Below are 20,688 nucleotides of genomic sequence, written 5' to 3'. Positions count from 1 at the left end.
AAGCAGTGGTATCAACGCAGAGTACTCGATACCAACCATCGGCCTATGACCTACGATACTCACGCCCCTCTCGCGGCCGCAATAAATCGTCGCGCGATTTTCTGGGGGGGCTTGCACTCTTGCGCGTCCGTGTATGTTGTTTTATTGTTTGCTTTCGATCGATCAGTAGACGTTTCTTTGTGCGTTACTCTCTGCTCTCGACAGCGATGTTTTTTCCCGGTCTCGTTGTATGGAGGATAAATCGTAAGGATAAATTTAACAATCCGCGCGTGTCAAAGAACGATGTAGTGGCGTGGTTTTGCAATATGCAAACGCGATGTTATCTCTAATTTTGTTCAGAGATTGTATTTTGATATGTGCCAAAAATTAGAGTCTTCGAATAGATCGCATAGTTCAATCACACAGTTCAGAGCTCAATTAGTTGACTATATTTTTATAAAAGAGAAATCAGGATTTTATCAGAGTCTATTTAATATAAGACTCAATTGGCCAAAATACTGTTCAAGATACGAGATTTTTATTTCTTTACTCTAGTTAGAGATTCCAATAAAAAACTAATCTCTTTCATATAGCATATGATTTAATTTTTTCGACGAAATATTGCACTAGATTAAACGATATTTTATACATTCCTCAATTGAGACTGTTTTAGAATTCGTTTTAAAGTAAGTAGTCAACGAAGAAAATCGAAAGTATTAATTAATATATATATATCGATTATAGAGGAGTGATCGAACAACCGGATGTGATAGATATCGATATCGTAAAGTGCAATATCGTAGATTAGAAAGACAGCTCGTTCTTATTTGCCAGTTCGAGATACATATCGAGAACGCGATACTTTCACGGAGCTATTCGCGGTTTACAAAATGTTCGGCAAAACTGTGATCGTAGAAACAGAACGCGTAGCAAATTGCAGATTTATTCGAACGCGTAGTAGTTACCTATGGGGCCTCATTTTCTTGTAGTGAAAAAAATTAGACAACGAGATGAACGTATCACAAAAAAGACTGGTAGTTATTTCGTAGATAATTAGCAACGCAGGTAGTAGGACAATAAACAAAGTGTTCAAATGTAGAGAAAAAAAAGCGGACCGAAATGATCCAATGTTGCTCAATAGTAAAAAAAATCGCCGTCGCGTCAAACGTATCTCCTTCGGGGATTGTCTTTCAATTTATGTATTTATAATGTTTAATAAAACGCATAATACGCAAAAATAATTTAATCATCTATGGTATATAGCGAAATGAAAATATAATAAAAATTGAAAAATTTATTGCTTCTCAAAATAAATGATGTTAAATATAAGAGTAAAATTCATGGAACTCTTGATCTTTTGACCTTTAGAAGCTGATAATCTATTCTGATGTTTCTAGATGTGAAACACATTTCTGTACAATCGTAATATTTTTAATTTGAAACTGGTGCATAAACACATGTCAAAAGTTTATAAAGAGTCGAAACGATAATAATGATTTATTGTGTATTAGTATTGTGTGCTGCTGTGTTTAATAAAAAAGTATATATATATATATACTTATATATACTATATATATTCTCTGAAAGGTTAAATATATTTATAGAAACATCTTAATTAATGAAGATAGGTAAAATTGACGAAGAGAGAGAAAGAGAGACGGTAACTGGTACAAGTCGTGTCTAATCAAGTTTCGATCATCTACCAACGTCGATAATTAAGTTCTCGGCGTCCATCACTTGCCGTTAAAAGCATTTCAATTAAAACGCTGTAGAACTTAACGCCGACATCGAACCTTCAACGAAAGAGAAACGATAGAACGATAGGAAATCGAAGGACAGGTGAGCTCCTGTCGTGCGACGATTTTCAGGTCACCCCGATGGGAAAACGAAACGACAATTCCCCGATGGAGAGATCGTATGTTCGCCTGGTGGCTGTCAATTCGTTGGTAGAACTTAGTTGAAATTTTAGCGACGCGAACAAAGCTCTAAACGTAGAAATGGCCGTCTGCGAGGTTACGCGCGACGAGACCGGATGATAATAATTAGAGAAGCCGCGATGAAAAAAAAAATAAATAAAAATATAGTTTCGCGTTTTTCGTGGCTCGTATTTTCGAGCGTCGTCAAAAACAGCAGGATATATTTATCGGGGCGAAACAATCGTTCGCTCAATCGGTGAGCGCGCTCTTCGTCGAGGCCGCGTTGATTACTGAATATTTTATCAGAAAACAGAAATATAAAATAAAAAAGAGGAAAACACATTCCCAGGTAGCGGTGTGCCGCGTGTGCCGCGATACGTGCGATAATTGAAGAAAATCAATTAGCGCCGACGCGCCGACAAAAATTGTCGGCGATGCGACGAGGCGGTTAGCGCGATGAGAGCTCGCAGCAAATGGTCGGTGAACTTTTCATTTGTCGCGCCTTCCGAAATATTTTTCGCAAGTGACTTCATGAAATTTCATAATTTCGAAGCAAGAAGGAACTCAGAGAGTGTGTTCTCTAAACGATATTAAGATACTCAGAAGGAAAGACACAAATTCTCGTCACTATCTACATATATGTATATACATGCATACGTGAATCTATATACATATACGCGTATATATATATAATATATTTATATTCTATATACTTTGTATGGGATGTCCCAAAATTAACGATAATGTGTCCATAAAATGTTTTATGGATAGGCATGAGAAATCGAGCTCGTAAAATAGAAAATTAAATAATTTGATGAGAAAGGACATTATTCTAGAATACAAATAAATAATGAGATGAATCTTAAATGGCCGTGACAAAAATTGTCATTTAAAACTTAATTAATTATTGATTGAATTTTCAATATTGCGACAAACGATATCAAAAGCTACTGCTAAAAAAAGAAAATAAATTCCGAGTGATATATGTCAATGATTTTCGGACATCCCGTATAGATATGTACCTAACGACCCATTATAGATTACGCCAGACGATATATAAGTTATATTGTTTTGTATCTTATCTATTTGGTAATACCATAGTATTTGATATTGATATCGATCTATTTTGTGAGAGCCGCATATATATTACACCTTATAGTTTTTGTAATAGATCAAACAGATATACATATCTGGGAGCTATATATATATACATATATATATCTATCTATCTATACATATTTAGGTAATTAGGTAAACATTTGTGTTGTTACCAGACTTTAGACATTATTGAGACTCTAGGCGCTCTAGGTTCGATTAGTTAGAGCGAATCAGTTTTGGGCGAATTAATATACTATGTACACGTTCCTACCGTTGAGACTACTAGTGGACTATAGCTTTTGGGAAGTCACTATAATATCGTTAGCTTAGATTATATTTTAGGCACTTCTTCGCGGAAGATCGTATGTAGGCTTGCTTGCGATTATCGACAGAGAGAATTGTTCAGAAAAAAAAAAGAAACTAGAATTTCTCTGTCGTAACATTCCTACTCACATTCGCTTTAGCAAATATGCTTATTCATAACGAATTTTTTTTTTCGAGAAAAATGAAGTATAAAACGGGAACCTCAACGTCTTCCGCAAAGAACACGCATTTTACCAGCGGCTTCAAAAAGAGACCTATTACATTGTACCTATTTACTTAACGAGCTATATAGCGTTACATAGTACATTTATATTACGTTATACGTAATATTATACCTTTCTATATAGGATACTAAATATATATCGTGCGTATACCTGTCTATACCTATGCCTCAGTTCCCCAGTATTCCTACTCATATACTACTTGTTACATAGTACTTAACTCTTCTTAAACCACTATAGTACCGTTTATCTTGATAATAATGCGTGAGACGTGTGTGTCCTAGACAATACGTACTTAGCCCGAGAGGCGCAACACTGTCAGTTTCGTAAGTAGACCAAACTTTGAAGAGATTTGTTCGAACGAAACGAGCTTTCGTTCTGTTGGCCTTTGTGATGCTTGGCTGGGGCCGGATTTTGGTTTCGGGATTATAGAATATTCGACTCACATATACATATATATGTACACACAAGTTGTAACGGGGGCGCAGAACGACTCAAGACGGAATGCACCCCCGATACATGGCCTCGCGAATGTTCTCATCCTTCCCAAGTGGAAACGCATCAAAAGGGGAAACATAAAATTCTAGTAAGAGTAGCTCAATGAATTCCACGTTGCCGAAGCTCCATCAATGTGACGTAAATGTTAATCGACCGGCAACTCGATCGTAAACTCGAGCTGAGACAGGCTTTATGCGCTCCTCGGAACTGCGAGAGACTGTTAATGTTAATGTCGTACGTAAACGTCTGCTCTACGTGAGATCGATATGTTGCATCTGAGAAAGTACACAGGGTGTATTATGTAGATGCCGTATAGAAAAGCATGCGCGTAATTCGCGCAAGAATATTTATCGTAGTATCGTCGAGATCTATTCACGTGTGTTTCGATGAAGTGATAAAAATATATCTGTAGTATTTATGCTGCAAAAATGATTCCATTGAAATAAATGCGAGATAGTACTCGACGTATACATGCAAATTTTATTGTAGCTCGGAAGAATTTAGAAAGCCATTAAGACAGAGAAAAAAAAAGAGCAAAACGATAGTAAAATGCCATTGAGCGCGCTTGACGTAATCAAAACCAGCCCGGTAGAGAGACTTTAGGTACGGAATTACTAATACTATTAATATGTATCAGTGTATATTTTAATGGCTAGAATAAATGCTCTTATACTTTTTCCATCTGCGTATATTGTGAGAGCAACGTCGATATGGACGCTAGCATAGTGAGTCAGTAGTGTAGTATTGTGGTCGGTGTTTTTTTCAATATTGTATCTCGTCAATATAAATGTGGTAGTGGTGTCGATAATATGCCATACATATATACGATGTAAAAACAAAAAATAAACGACGGATGTCTATCGATACATCCATGTGTTTTGTTCAAATTATTCCGCAAACAGTTTGTCAGAGTTTGTGGGACAACAATCGAGTGGTGGCATATTACCGACCCTTAGTCGATATCTAATAAGCTATATAGAGAGCCTAGCAAATATTACTTAACGGTAAATAATTAACCAATATACCTTTGGAGGCTACAATAACCATAGTTTATAGGAGGGTTTATTTTGTCGTAGATTGAAGACACCTCGGCCGCGCGTAGTTACTAGTACCTTATCACACAGTTTAGTCGATGCGCTATATAGTCGATGCGATATACATATATAAATAGTGAAAATCTTAGTTGTGTGGTCTTTTGAATTAGTATCGAATTATGAAATTTCATGGATGCCTTGATCTCTCTATCATTCTCTTTTTTACTCTGTCTTTTATCTTTCTTTCCCTTTCTTTTTCTCTCTCTCTCTCTCTCTCTCTCTCTCTCTCTCTCTCTCTCTATCTCACACACACATTTTCTTACTCTTTGATTAACCTAGAAAGCTTTTAATCCTATTTCTTCTCTTCTTTTCTTTTTACGTTCTCTTTATCGTTTGAACCTAGTCATCCGTTACACTTAAATCGTTGATCCCGACGAATTTCTGCAACGCTTTGCTTCATATATTTAACTTATCTCCATGTACATATTCTTAAATGTCTATGCCTATCTTTCGCCTGCTCGAGGAAAAATATTGGTCCTGTGGTATATAATTTTCACGGAATTGGCACGTGAAAACTTCATTTCCGACGTTAAAGCCACTTCTAAAGTTTTCTAGCGATCAATATCTTTCTTCGTACGTAGTTGCAGAAATTTTGATGGAGACTTGAAATCGTTGCACTAACGAACACGCAATATGAATGAAGGGAAAAGAATTGAAAAAAGTGAAAAGAGAGAAAAGAAAAAAAGAGAAAAAAATGTGTTGTATTTACAACACATTGATCGATTTCGAACCTACATTTTAATCGAATTTATTTTTCTTTATAGATTTTATGTGGTCTCTGGGAGCATTACCTGATGGTGAGTATGAAATATATATGAGCTTATATCTAGTAAACTCGATACTTACTGAGGGCTACTATTATAACTGACGGACATAGCTAAAATAATAGTGATACCATATGACTTGACAACCTTGATATATAATCACCTATTTCATTGCTTTAACATATAAATTATGTATAAATACTAGAATTAGTTCACTAACTTTATTAGTTTCTATATTAATGGAAATTTAATTTGATTATTAATTAAGAGATCACCATCAGAATACAGATATGGTTATACAGGGTGTCCTCGAACTCGCTGATCAACTCTCGTGGGTAGATTCCTGGGATCATTTGGAGACGATTTTTCCTCAGCGAAAATGTCGAGGCACCAATAATTTTCGAGTTATAAGCGATTGAAAATAAAGGGTTTTTCACAAACTAAGCCTTGTGGAAATAAAATATTAACAAAATCACATTCTTCAGTTAATTTCAGATAGAGTTTACTTTAATAAAATTTTAATATAAGGCTTAGTTACAAAGATACATGATGACAAAAATTGGGAACATGCAAAAAATGATGACCTCCCTCGACATTTTCGCTGAGGAAAAATCGTCTCCAAATGATCCCAAGAATCTACCCACGAGAGTTGATCCGCGAGTTCGGGGACACCCTGTATAATAGACATGACTTAATAAGTATAAGTAGTTAATAAGTAATAAGTATAATTTAGTCATTAGCAGACTAGATAAGTTTCATCGCTCCTTTTCTATATTTCATTAATTTTTAACTATTTTTATTAACTATTAATCCAATGTGATATTTAACAAAATTGTGTTAAGAAAGTCTATCAAAATGTTTAGCTTTGCATCTAGATTTTTATCTTTTATAAAAATAAGAGATAATTTTTTAAATCTTTTACTATAAAATCAATTATGATTGAATGTGGCATCAGATATTGTATATTTTTTTTATTAGTGATTTGCGATTTATGAAATGAGATAAAAAGAATATTTTCTAATCTTTATAAATCTTCTTAATTCTTCTTAAAATTCTCAAGGTAAATAAATTCAGCAATAATAATGTAATAAAGTAAAGAATTTATAAAATTATAATAATTGAAAGCACATATATATGAAAGAGGTCAAATATAATTTAAAATTATATATCTATAAAGCGGAGCCTGAAGATAAAATTATATGTTTTCACATATCATAAATCGAAACATATGTAATAAAAATTATAATAAAAATAGCGCTACTAAAAATGCAAAAGAGTTATTTAAACGGTTCTCTTTAGCAGTATTGTCATTTAAAAGCGCAAATCATCACACAATCTCGGATATGAAAGGGCGGAAGCGCTGACAATTGCGCACGAAGAGAAACGAAGAGAATGTAATGAAAATTTTCGTTATGTTTGCAGGTTTCCCAGCGGCAGCGTACGCGGCATACGCGGCGGGTCGCGGCTATTCTGGGTACCCTAGTTTCGGATTACCCTACCCAACAGGTAACCATCTTAGTCTTAACCATCTTAACCACCACAATGCGGCCCACATCGCGCCCCTGAACTTGAACTTAAACCTCATACAGGCGCAACCCGCGCCCCACCATAATCCGCCCACCCCGACACCGCTCTTTTACCATCCCAATCTGGACCTCTACAACGCCATGCCTCTGTGAACTAACTCGCCGACTAACGGTGCCGACCCGAGCTGTGTGCGCGCACTCTAACCCATCGCTACAGGCTAATTGACTATGCTGTTGCTTCGTCCATCCGATCCCCATCGCGATGAGAGAGCGTGTTGCGACGCAATTAATTATGCCGGGCGGGAGATAGGCTCCGTGTTACCGTGAGAAGATGTGCGATTCGATTGCGTGGCAGAGAACCATGCAACGCACGCGTGGAAACTGTAATACGCGAGACAAGTGCTACTCCGTCAGGGGTTGCAAACTCCCGAACGGAAACGCTACGGCCCGAAACGCTAGCAGGTTCCGCTGAATATTGCTATTCCTCTTCGTAAAGAAAAGGACGATAAAATTCCTTAAAACACGGGGGAAGAGGAGGGAGGGATCATCCTTAAAGCAGGGACAGCACTGATTTCGCAAAGTTTCGGGCTGCTCTCGACAGCGCGAAAGTCGGGATAGGACAGGGGCGAGAAAGAAACGGGGACGGGAGCGCGAAAAATGCCGCGTTGTGAGAAACTTCGCCTGGTGTTACAAGATATTCGGGGATAAATTATTAATGTCGAGCGGGGTCGGCCTGCCGACACGACTGCTCGATCCGGCTGCGAAATCGGCCTCGCTTCTCTATGAAAAGTTTGTACATTATTGGAGCGCGTATTCGATACTTGTCGCGGTGTTGCTTTTGCATATTTTCTTACAAATCGAGCATACCGTAAGGCAGCAGCCAGCGGTGAAAAATCGTACAAATCGATAAAACTTATCTATATCAAAGTTTCCCCGCTTTAAGACTTAAGAATACTAATAAAGAAAAATTTGTCACTTTGATATGTATCGGTAATAATCATTTTGATCTGCTCTATATTTATTTAATTAGCAAGATGTTCAAGATGGATTTCGTACGGCTATTTACAACTAAGAATTTAGCAAGACTTTTAAAACATAAATTTAAATTTCGGGCTAGACAGACCTTGTTTGAGATACGTCACAATTTCGAGGAAAATTAATTTTATTTTGTTATACTTTATTTCTTTATTATATTTTTAGATGACATTTTTTTTAAAGAGAGAACAATATATTTCATAGCATAAAGTAATCTATTCTCTTTCTCGTTCTGCGATAGACAATAAATCACCGGGTGTTTGCGAAAAAGTGGCGTTACCCGTGGATCTGGAATTTATTGAGCTGTTATAGCCGCGGTGTACTATTGACTCTCCCTCTTGTGTTGAGGCTATAATTTTTAAAGAATTTAAAATCTCAAAAAATCGCGTATATTGTATATATATATATATGAACGAAAAAAATAAAGAATATAAGCAGAGAAAGAAATGCGCGATTTAATATATTACGCCAAGTATAAAATGACTCGCAATTCACGAATGACTTCATTCAATTTATAGAATGTATTATCGTTTGAAAATATTTCGGTAAGCCACTCTATGTGAAATCAATCATTCATTTCAATAACGAATGCATCGCAATAGCAATCTCAATAAAAGCAAATATCCAATCAATGTTTGAATACATGAGCGAATGCCACTAAATATTGAAATAGCCGATAAAAGTTATTAGAAAATACTTTTGCTTTTAAAACGCGTTTATTAGCCAAAACTGCATAGCACGTAATAAAACCAATATTATATATTTTGCGAATACGCATCAATATTTCGAAAATACGATGTCAGTAAAATTGAGTTCGAGCTGTTCAAAGCTGTTTGGCTCGGTTAACGGATTGTGAAATCGATCGCAATATGAAATGTGCGGCGGGAGCAGGGTAAAATGTCATTGTTGATATCTGGCAGAGGTAACGAGTACATATCGATTGACAATGATACGCGAGGGAACCGCATCGCGGTCCGCTCTTATACACACATTCATACAGCTACTTGCACATATATGTACGTATGGCTACAGCGATTAATAGGGTATCCAAGGAAAATGAGAGAGAGAGAGAGAGAGTGAGAGCACGTCCATCTTTCAATATCGACCTAATCGAAGTGGATGATAGCTCGTTGGCGAACCTTTCGAAGTCTTCCTTTCAAGCCTTCTTCATATTGCATTCGTAAAATCAAAATCACAGATGCATTGCATTTGGATAAGTTGCACTCTCTAGAATGCATCTCTCTTCTATTACAAATAATAGATATCGCGAGATGTTTATTTATATTTTATGGAAAATAATAAATTATTAGCATGTAATTTCGCGAATTATCGTATCTATTTATTAATTTTGTTTTGTTTCTTATTTTTAATAATTGTTTTTTAACGATATTTAATTATTATTTCAGTTTTTATTGAATATATTACTATTTAGATTTTGCTGAATATAATACTATTTTAATTTATTATTATTTTGTAAATTTAGTTTATATAATACAATTAAATAAAAATTTACAGAGTTAATAAAAATTTAAAATATCAATAGAAGAAAGCTGCATTTTCTTTAAACTTAACTAACATTAAGTAAATTGCATCTGTGAATTTTATTTTGCGAAATTTGAAACAAAGAAACATTTATTTTTTAGTTATTTTAAAAAAATTTGTAATAAATATTATAAAAGAATTATTTATAATAATTGTAGGTTTGTCGAAAATTGCATTCTAAATTGATTTAAACTTAATCAAAATGCTTATACATTGCTTTCATTTTAAAATTTTCTAATAAATAAATATAAAAAATTTTTTAAAAGTTTTCTTGGTTTATTTTAGCTCTTCAATTGCGTATTGTTGCATAAACTTCGCATAACTATAACGCTTTTTTAAAGGCTTTACCTTGTTGACGCCTGCCAGAACGTCATACACGCTATCGCTCTCGTGTGTTATGCCTGCTTGTCTCTATCGTTCCCCGTCTGGTAAATGTACGCACGTTTTGTTCCGCGTGTTCCGCGAAAGGCGATTGCGATCGAAGTTACGCACTCCCCTATAATTCTAACCCTCGTGCACGGTTTACCGCTCCTCTGTGTCAAGCATGTAAAGCGGTAATAACGCGTCACGTCGTTAGCGTCGGACAAACTGCGACCGGTGCCTCGTCACGATCGAGATTAATTAACTCGGGAGATAGGAGATAGTATCGCTCAACAATATCGCGTTTTGTATTTGCGGAGAATGCTTCGAGAAAAAGCGAAACGCGCGAGATTTCTCCTCTTGTCGAGGAATCGAAATTCACATAGTATGAAGTATATCGATTCTTAGAACGATACATACGCGGATGGGAAGGAAACTCATAAATAATGTATAATGTTTTTCGGACATTGACCCGTCCCTCGAAAAACCTGTTCTCCTCCGCCCTCCGTCATGACCTTTCTCTCGAACCGATCCTCGCTCTTCTCCAGGGATGTGATCAATGCTTTCAGAATCGTTTCCAATTTCCTTCGGCAATTCGTTACTTAAAGCATTTGAATAACTTTTCGGAAACTCCTTTCCGTTCTCGTGTGGCCACCTTTCCAACCTCTTCGTCCATGTTTGATCCTCCCGTCCCGAACTTGTCTTATTGCGTACAGTTCACGAGGCATGGTGGTAGAAGGAAAAATGGATATCATCCGCGATGATTGATCGCTATAGAGGAGTACTCCTCGCCACCCCCCTGTCCGCCTCCTTCAATGTATTCCCAATGTCCGAAAAACATTCGTCTGTTAAGCCACCCTCTACGCAAACACGAAGAACGGGGCGATCTTCCACGCAGGAACGAATCCGACATGGGATTGGAAAGATATTTCTGAGTAGGGGGCGGCGATGTATATTCGGGGATATATTCGCTTTGCGGGAGAACTTCTTCAGGGAAAGTCTTCGAATGTTCCCGAATTGCAAATATTCCGAGGCGAAGGCAAATGGCAGTCGTGATTTAACGATCATCGCTAGACATTCACCTTCGCGTCACGAAACGACAGCGCCGAAGGATTCGCGAACTGAATTCGAGAACCGGTTCGTGTTTCATGTATTGATAAATATTCTTTAGGAAACTAATAAATGGAGAGAGGAAAAGCGCGCAAAAGTTGTTTTTACGAAAGTCGAGTCACACGTTTCCATCGATAAAGAATTGATTTATATTATATCATACATGATATATTAGATTTCGTATTTCCCTTATTATGGAATTTCATTTCAATTTTTAAGATTAAATGTCTCGTTATAAAATTATCTCGTCATGAAAAACCCATTAATTGAAAAATAATACTTTGTTAGCTATCTCAGTGTTTTGACATTTTAAACTTTCCATCACCATATGTGTTTAAAAAAAATATGCATATTATTAATGGGATATACAAGATATATAAATGGATAATATATGATATCACACACGTATGTGCAATATTGAGTCACATTATTGTGATTATCAAATTTCAAATATTGCGAAAATTATAAACAAATTTGATTCTCTCATTTGCCTCTTTAAATCATATTCTAAGATAGATGATATATTTAGTGCGTCAGCTCAACATCATGCAGCAAAGTCGTTCTAGTTACGCTACAAGTTTCCCGAGAGCGAAGTAGTTTCCGAAGGTAGTTTATTTGTTAAATATTGACGTGAGATCGGCATGTCTCAATTACGTCTCAAATCCGAAACTACACTGCCGTTCACAAATGACTAAAGAAGATATAATATTACATGTGTAATATTTACGTGAAATATTATCAATAAGTATAAAATTAGTTGATTTGTTTCTATATAGGTTTGAAAATATGTAACATAAAAAGCAATTAGTCTCACATACACACACACAAATTTCAATGTTTATAGTGTGAAATGCGTAGTGAAAAATTTGAATAAACGCGATAAAAGAGAGGCATCGCTTTCGCAGTTTGTCCGATATGACACGTTAAATATTCCAGCGCCTAACAAAGCTCGATCCAATTTCTTATCCTTGCGTGAGTCAACGTTTTCGGCGACGTATTCGATCGTCAAACTCATAAAAACGGGACGAAACGGATAATGTAATAACAGCGAATCATGAAATAGTAATTTTAAAAAAATTGGTGAAAAAGAAAGATTAGAGGCATAGGAAATTGATAGTTTTAGATACTTCGAGATTACTCTTTTCTTCCTTCATTTCGCCCTCAGTAGAGGAGACAAGTTGCTGCACGGCTACTTCGCGAAGATACAGCAGAATCATTCCCGAGTAGAGAGCGAGCACAGGAAATGACGGAAATCGCGCAAAAAGATCGATGTTAGAAGAGAGAAAGACGCTTAATCTTCGTATGATGCGAGAAACATCGGTAAAGAGAGAAACGCGAAGAGAAGGAGAGATGATGGGGCGCAATTTCTCGCGAAGGTACTTGTCCTTTCTCGTGATACGCGTTAAAATAACTTCCCGGTCGGTTAGATTCTCTCGGTTCGGTTCGCGAGACGGATAGTGAAAAGGCCGAATCTTTTTTAGTCCGTGTGACCCGTTTTTTTTACGCAGAGAAAATAACGAGCTGCTGCAACGTCTCCATATTTTTCCCGGGATAACGCCGCTTGAGTAGACAACGTAACGACGAAGGCAACGACAACGGCGACGATTTCCTCTTAGAATGCAAACGCGATATAACGAGCTTGTCTTCTCTTCCTCGTTGCTCGAGGAAGGGCGGTAGTCCTAGACGCCTCATTGAACATCAGTCGGTTTTTCAGAGGAACTCGAAAGGACTCTTCTCCTTTTCTTTTCGTCGGCTTATACCCCCTCGTCTTCGTGCACGGACTTTTGCGAGAGTATCGGGGCTCTCCTTCTCCTCATCGCTCTTTCTCGACGCGTAGCGAATCTATCATACGAGGATCAATTTTCTTGCAAGAACCGATTTGAGTTCATACAACTCCTCCGTCCGGTTGGATTAACGGAATAGTAGAATATCGGAGAGAGGAAAGAGAGGACAATCTCGTTAAGGATAAAACTAGCGCGTGCGCTGTTAACGAGAATATTTGTTATCCATTTATTGTCCGATTGACGTCAATATGTTATCAATGCGATTGTTCTTTCAGATTATTGTTTTTTTTTGCTCTTCCTTTCAACACACCGGATTGTGCGAACAACGCGCGCCATTTGTAGAGTGGGTTACGGTCGATAAACGAGAATGAATAGGGACTTAAAACTCATTATTGTCAATTAAAACCATCCCAATTTTTGATTCAATACGCGTCTTTGCAGGTACAATGAAAAATTATCTGTTCAAATTATCTATTTTAGATAATATATGATTTTACCTATTAGGTAATGACATTTTTTCAATAATATTTAATAATAATAATCGCTTGTGCTATATGTTAAGCAATCACACATTGCCATCCATGGCTAATCAACATTGCCTCTTAATCACAGAAATTAGAATATTGTTTTTATAAAATAAATATAATAGATTTCTAAAAATCAGGAGTTTTTAAATAATTTAAATTATTATCAAAACTAATAACTGACAAATGTCCGCGTGTTGTAAAGTACTTACAAGTATATCTCTAATATTATATTGTTCTTCGTATTAAAGTATAGTTTCGTAGAGAACGGTACTTTTCAATTTTCACACAGATTCTTCTCGGTCAGAGATTAAAACCTAACTAAATAAAATTTCAGCCATTCTTGTATGTAGTATGCATATAGTGCGTATAATTCCCGCTTCAATGTTCGGTGACCGCCGAATATAAACAAATAATATCATTGCAAAGTTATTGGAATGGAGATCGCATATCAGAAAGTCTAAAGTTTTATTCAGTCAGTTGTTAACTTTCGGCTGAGGAAGATTTGTGAATGAAGATTAAAACCAATACCGCTACGGAGAACAGCATAAATACTATGAGAAGTGTACTGTGAGTACTTTATAAAATATAAATATCTGACAGCTTGCACATTTTCTAAAAAAAATGTGTAAAAATTTATGTTTTATTTCTATATTTTTAGAATGTAATATCTTATATTAAATTATTTTACGAGCAGTAATTTATAGAACTACTCTGTATTAACTCAATTTCACTGCAACTCACTGTAGCTTATATATCATTTTCAATACGCTTCAATTCGCATCTCGCGCGTTGCGTTATTTATTTATTATTTATTCCCCTTAATATCGCAACGCGTACTTGAGATAATAATATCGAGTGCCATAATCGATGGCATTCCTCCAAAAAACTCATTCCTCTAAGCGCAAAATATTTCTATCCGTATTCGATTCGATTAAAGAATGAGAGGGAGAGAACGAGGAGAGAAAAAGAGGGATAAAAGACGAGAGTTTTTTACACGCTCACGATTCGCGTACATACACGCGAATCGAAACTCAGTCCTTTCAAAAGCCGGGGGGTGGCCGGGGCAGCTGCGGCAAAGCGGAAGGGTTGCGAGGGTAGTAGGGGGTGGTAGCAGAGGCGCACCGTCGTATTTCACAGTCATTACCGTAACGTGTTACCGTGCGCGCTCGTTGCGCCACGCAATAAATCGTCGGTTACCGTTACCGTACCAGTGGATGGGAGGGGTGAAAAGGGTAAGGAGGATGAACACGAGGGGGTTATTGTGGTGCCTCAACCTGCGTTTCTGCTAACCTGCCGCTCGCAACGATCGCGACCTCCTTTCAATCTTTTGCGCTTGAATCATTTCTATTTTTTCCACTCTTTTTAAAACGCAAGCGTGTGATTCTTAAATTCTTATATAATTTTTTATGCATTAAATTTTAGAAAAATCTTTATTACACATGGTAATTATTTGTTTCCACTTATACTTAATTATATGAGTTTTAAATAATTGTCATATTTATTTTAAAAATTGTCAATTATATGAATTAACATATAAAATAATATAAATTTCCTTTTATCTACAATTGTTTTTAATATAACAAAAAACCTAAGATAATTATCTCTCTCTTCTTTCTCTCTCTCTTTAGAATTTAAAGATTAATGATGAAACGTGCGCAAGCAGCGTTTTGATTAAAATATTGTGTTCTCACACAAAGATTATAAAGGAAATATTATTTTATAATTTTATGCATGTTTATTTTAAAATTCTTTAAAACATATACGACTTTAAACATAAAAACATATATATATATATATATATATATATATAATACTATTTTTTCAAATAAATGTCTTAAAATGTAAGTACGGGGCACCACAGTATTTTATTTAAAATTGTCAAGTTTCTCTGTGATCTGCCTTTTTTATTTTTGCTCGAATCGTCAATACTATATGTCTAAGAGCATTTCGGTGTATGGACAATCGTGTGATTGCTCACATAGTATTAATTCCGCGACAACCTCGATTTGTGTTACTTTCGAGGGCGTGTCATTACATTTCATCGCGTAACCGTGACGGATTTTTCTTTTTTCTTCCCCCCTTTTATTTCCGTTTTTGCGCTTCTGGTCTTTGTTTCGTTCCATCGATGGGCAATGCACATAACTCTCTCGTACTCTTTCTGCTCTCTTCCGTTGTTTCGGTCTTTATTCAACGCGAACAGCCGATTCGCTTCCATTGGCGAATTCAAACCGCGAGATACCACCGGAAATAAAACCTGGCGAACGAGGGAGAGTAAAAGAGATGGAATGATTTGAATTTTAATTATTCTTGCAAGTGATACTGCAGTTTCTTTGCGGGTGCGCGGGAATTGATTTGGTTTGTTTCTTAAATCTTAACGAGTACGAAGAAAAAAAAAGAGTCACAGATCCAGTGCAATGATTACAATTTGCGACGCATAAAGACAACTGACAGGAAATAGTGAAAAGAAAATAGATATGCATTATATTTACACATGCGAATCTACTGTACATTTATTTTTCGCGATTTATTATCTTTCGTATTTACAATTCTCCAATAATCATGTTGTTATCTATTTTCCTTCTTAATGTTCCTTATTAGCATGTACGAATATGTTCGACAAATTAATTATAAAAGCGTTTAATTGAATAAAACGAAAAAAGAGAATACTGATTGTGAGAATACAGCAATGACATAAATAATATTATATTTTCATCTTCTTATTGTTATTAATTTTTTTCCAATGCAGTATGCATGCATAAATTTTGAATATTGCAAACGCAAGAAAAACTTTACGCGAAAAAATATATTGCTACAGCGGTCAGGATGGATTCTACGGAACATTAATGCCGAGTCCTTTTGACCGCGCGATATCGGGCGCGAAATGCTCTCTCCTTCTACATTCGCGCACCGACGAGAGTTATATTTTCTATGGATCGTGTATCTCTTGCTGTATCATATATATATATATATATATATATATATATATATATATATATATATATGATACATATATATACACACAAATATATACACGTAAACCGTTGTACATATATCGTTCCGCGAGGCAAGGCTAAGGTAATACGTTATAGTTTAAGGAAAACCTCAACTCTGCGCTAAGAATCCCAAATATCCGAAGCTTATATATAACGCCGTTTCGGGAGATTTACGATATCGCCGTCATGCGAGAGACACATGCAGTATATACGGCGGCACCTGCTCGCGTCCCGGGAACACAAATGCAAACTTGCCCTCGCAACGTGTTGCGTACAAATATGTGCGCGCGTGCACGAGAGCGCGCACACACAAAAGCGCTCGAGAGATTTCGTTCCGGAAATGCACTGAGTCACGAAAGTCTACGTACATCCGAGGAAACTTCAAGAAAGTGTCAGAACTGATGTAAGGTTCTGCATTTTTTAGAAGTATCCATGTTTCACTAGGAATAAATTGAGCCTTTCGGAGAAAAAAAGCATCGAACTCAAAAATATATGATATTAAAGTAGCAAAATATCTTAAGCTTGCTCCCCCACCAATCAATAAACTCTATACATAATTATAATATTTCACATTTTATGTAAATATATATTTTTCTTTTTCGGAAATGTATTTATAAACGTTTTATACAATTTTTGTGATTTTATTATTTTTTATAGAGCACATATGTTTAAAACAATGCAGGAAAGTATATTATTATTACACGTTAGTTTTGCATATTTTTGGAAATAAGATATTCTCCGTATAGATAATATATGCGGCAATAATATTTTATTAATTTTTTTTCCTAATTCTTTTCTCCTCAAATTTTTCAAGCAAATCGCGTTTTATATTTAAATGTATCTCATTTCATAACTCAATGCTTTTGGGAACATCTTGTAAATACGCGCAATTGTACAGTCATTTATTCACATTGCATATTATGTATACACGATATAAATAAAAAAATAAATAATATAAATAAATATAAATATAAATATATATATATACAAAGCGCGGAGATAATATATACAGAACGCGGGTGATGTAAATTAATGTTGCTCATATTTGTTGAAATACAAATTGTCTTGTGAATTATTAATGGAATATCATTTATTTCTACGATGTATAGTGATTATTCGCCGGTGATAAATATGGAATCGCTACGATTAATATAATAATACGCGACGCTACTCGTCGGGCCGATTTTTATTGTTTGTTATTAGAATGAGTGGATCTCGCAGCATTTGCAAATGCATTTGCAGTAGGCACGACGCTACATCTAGCTCGATAAATATTGTGCAGTTCATTAAACGATAAACAAAGAGTTTGCATCTTGAAAATTTCAACTGCAAAATAAATATCTACATACATAATTCCCAATTTTAATGCAAATTTTTCTCCAATATCGTTCTAATCGATTCAACGCGCGAATATGACAAATTTATAATCCGAGATATTGAACTGACATTTTCGCGCGCAAACATAAATATGTCCCGATTTTTACAACCACTTGATGAAATTGAGCATTATTCGATAGCTATAATGCTCAGAATATTTATGTAAAATAAAATAAAAAATTTGCTCGTTATATTTTTTTTTGTATTGAAATGGAAAAATTGCTGCATAAAATAATATTTCCGTGAACTGACACAACACATTTTTATGTATTTCAGAATAGCCTTTTAATATTTAATTTTTTTCCTCCGACTATTTGTCGCTATATGTTGAAAGTGCATTGAACTATCTCATAATGAATAAATAATTCTTGTCAAAATCGCCTATGATAATAATTTTGTAGCTTGGAATAACCATTCGCTGTTAACATAAACCGCACAAATTTTGTCAGCTTATATACGTCACGTTAGAGTGAGATATCACCGCAGTTATCATCGAAAGGTTAATCCGAGACTGTATCTGTATGATATTATGTGCAACGAATAAATATTTTTATTATCGGTAACCGTCGAAAACCGAATTTCTGAATTTTGCCACTGAAACAGTCTGTTCTCACGTGAATCGCTTGACCGGAAATTAAAAAATGTTCACAGACGCATGGCTGGCAAACTCTGTGGTCCTTCGTCAAGCAAAGCGTCGCCTGCCTCTACCCCCATTCCATTAGGTACTGCCAAACACAAGAACTTTTTTTTAAAACAAAAAAACAAACACACACACACACGCACGCACATACGCATCGCATATCGACATACACACGAATACCTTCGACAGAAATATCTCGCGCGAAAAAGTGCTCGCCCTCCTGCAAAAGCATTCACTCTCAAGCAAACAGGAATGAAGGAATAGCAAGGAAAGAAACTGGTAAACGCGTAAATGCCGAGGCAAGGGAAAGAGAGAGAAAAAAATAGGGCAAAAAATAAAATGGGGCGAAAAAATAAAAAAGATATGGAAGTCAAGCGACAAGATTTAATGGTTCTCCGATGGAAATCGAGTGCTATCCACCTTCTCTCTCTCTCTTTCTATTCCTCCACTTTGTCTTCTTCTTCTCGTTCGCGTAGAAGTAGACAGATTCCTTCGTCGTTAATTTGAAAAGCGTCTGAGAATAAAGAGCGTTCATCCGAATCTGTGTGATGCTCAGTGACAAGGCTACTTGTATCACAAAATTAAACGAATATTGTAAAACTCATTTTCTGTGAAACATATCAGTGCAAAGTTATGTTATAGATGCATTGTCAAATTAAGGAAATATTAGAACAATTGATTATAACTATTACATGTAAATTCAGGTTTTTACTAAACCGTTTCAAAAACGGGATTGACAGTTGTCACAAATGTAAGAATATCGGAATATCGTGAGGTAGCCTTGTCATCAAGAACAGTCGCCTATGATGAAAAGTAGATATAATTAGCACAGAGGTTATGCCGAGATAATTCTTACCCCTTCGTCACAGTGCGTGTGTAGGGGGAGGGGATATATAGCAGCTATATTAAACTCACACACAACACGCGATAATAATAAATTGATGATGATATAATCCGAGGTAGATATCTCTCTTAATAGGAAGTTTTAATGAGCCATTAATGAGAACGCAAGTCAGATTATGGCTATACGTAGACAATTAATGATTATTAAAGACCACGGTCTGTTTTACCCCGTGCTTTTCTAGAGTACCCCTCCTCCAATTTCCTTTCCGTATCCGTATCCTTTCACCAGCCAATCCACATCATTATTTTCCATTCACTTTAAACTTAACGCGTTTCTCTCACGTAGATGTTGATCTCACGTAGCGTTTCGAGATGTAGCCACGTTCTATGTAATCTCTAAGCTAAACACTTTAATCGAAAACACTTAGTGTAGGACATATATACGTAGATATAACGATATAGACGTTTCCGAGTGCTTCGATTACGGCGCCTTGTCGAAGCGACGCGCGTTAAAATTATATCAATATTTATCAATATTTTATAACAATCCCGAAATTCGCCACTAATGATTATATTGTTAGTATTATCGATCGAAAAATTGTACGCATGGATTCGTAACAACGCAAAATTGCGATAAACGCGTGAAATTGAATTGCATACAAATTAGATTGCCAGTAGTATCAAACAAAATAGAACAGTAATACATTTTACTATAGTCTTAAACAGTTCTCTCCCTCCCAATAATATTTTCGGAATATTTTAATATTCAGAGTCTCCTGCTATTGGAGCGAATATCTTTTTTGTCACAGTAATAAACTTTGCAGGTGATTTTTCTTCGGGTAAAATATAAATATAACGACGTGCGGATAGAGAAACGGGACAAGGACATTTATCATGAATTTTTCTACGTTTCAAGATTAAATGTCTTGGCAGCAGGAAATTAAATTTTTACTAAGAGATAGCTTATCATAAATTTCTATTAAGGTAATGATAGAGAAGAGAAGAAAATCAGTTGAAATAAACTGAAAAAGGGAGTAAACTTAAAATAAATTATTTG

General features: G+C 35.7%; 1 protein-coding gene across 1 annotated transcript in view; it reads left to right on the top strand.

Moving 5' to 3' along the window:
- Rbp6 (RNA-binding protein 6) overlaps nt 1-20,688 on the top strand; it is a 655,858-nt gene that overhangs the window by 597,991 nt on the left and 37,179 nt on the right. The window contains exons 10-11 of the mRNA XM_083050120.1: nt 5,875-5,927; nt 7,317-7,400. Of these exons, the coding sequence (XP_082906246.1) occupies nt 5,875-5,927; nt 7,317-7,400 (137 nt within the window). The remainder of the gene's footprint in view (nt 1-5,874; nt 5,928-7,316; nt 7,401-20,688) is intronic.

This window comes from Prenolepis imparis, unplaced genomic scaffold (genome assembly GCF_030444845.1).
Source record: "Prenolepis imparis isolate NDT839.2.m4 unplaced genomic scaffold, iyPreImpa1.0 SCAF_11, whole genome shotgun sequence".
Taxonomy (NCBI): domain Eukaryota; kingdom Metazoa; phylum Arthropoda; class Insecta; order Hymenoptera; family Formicidae; genus Prenolepis; species Prenolepis imparis.
Note: the sequence above shows the minus strand (reverse complement) of the source record. Positions and strands in the feature narration are given on the sequence as shown.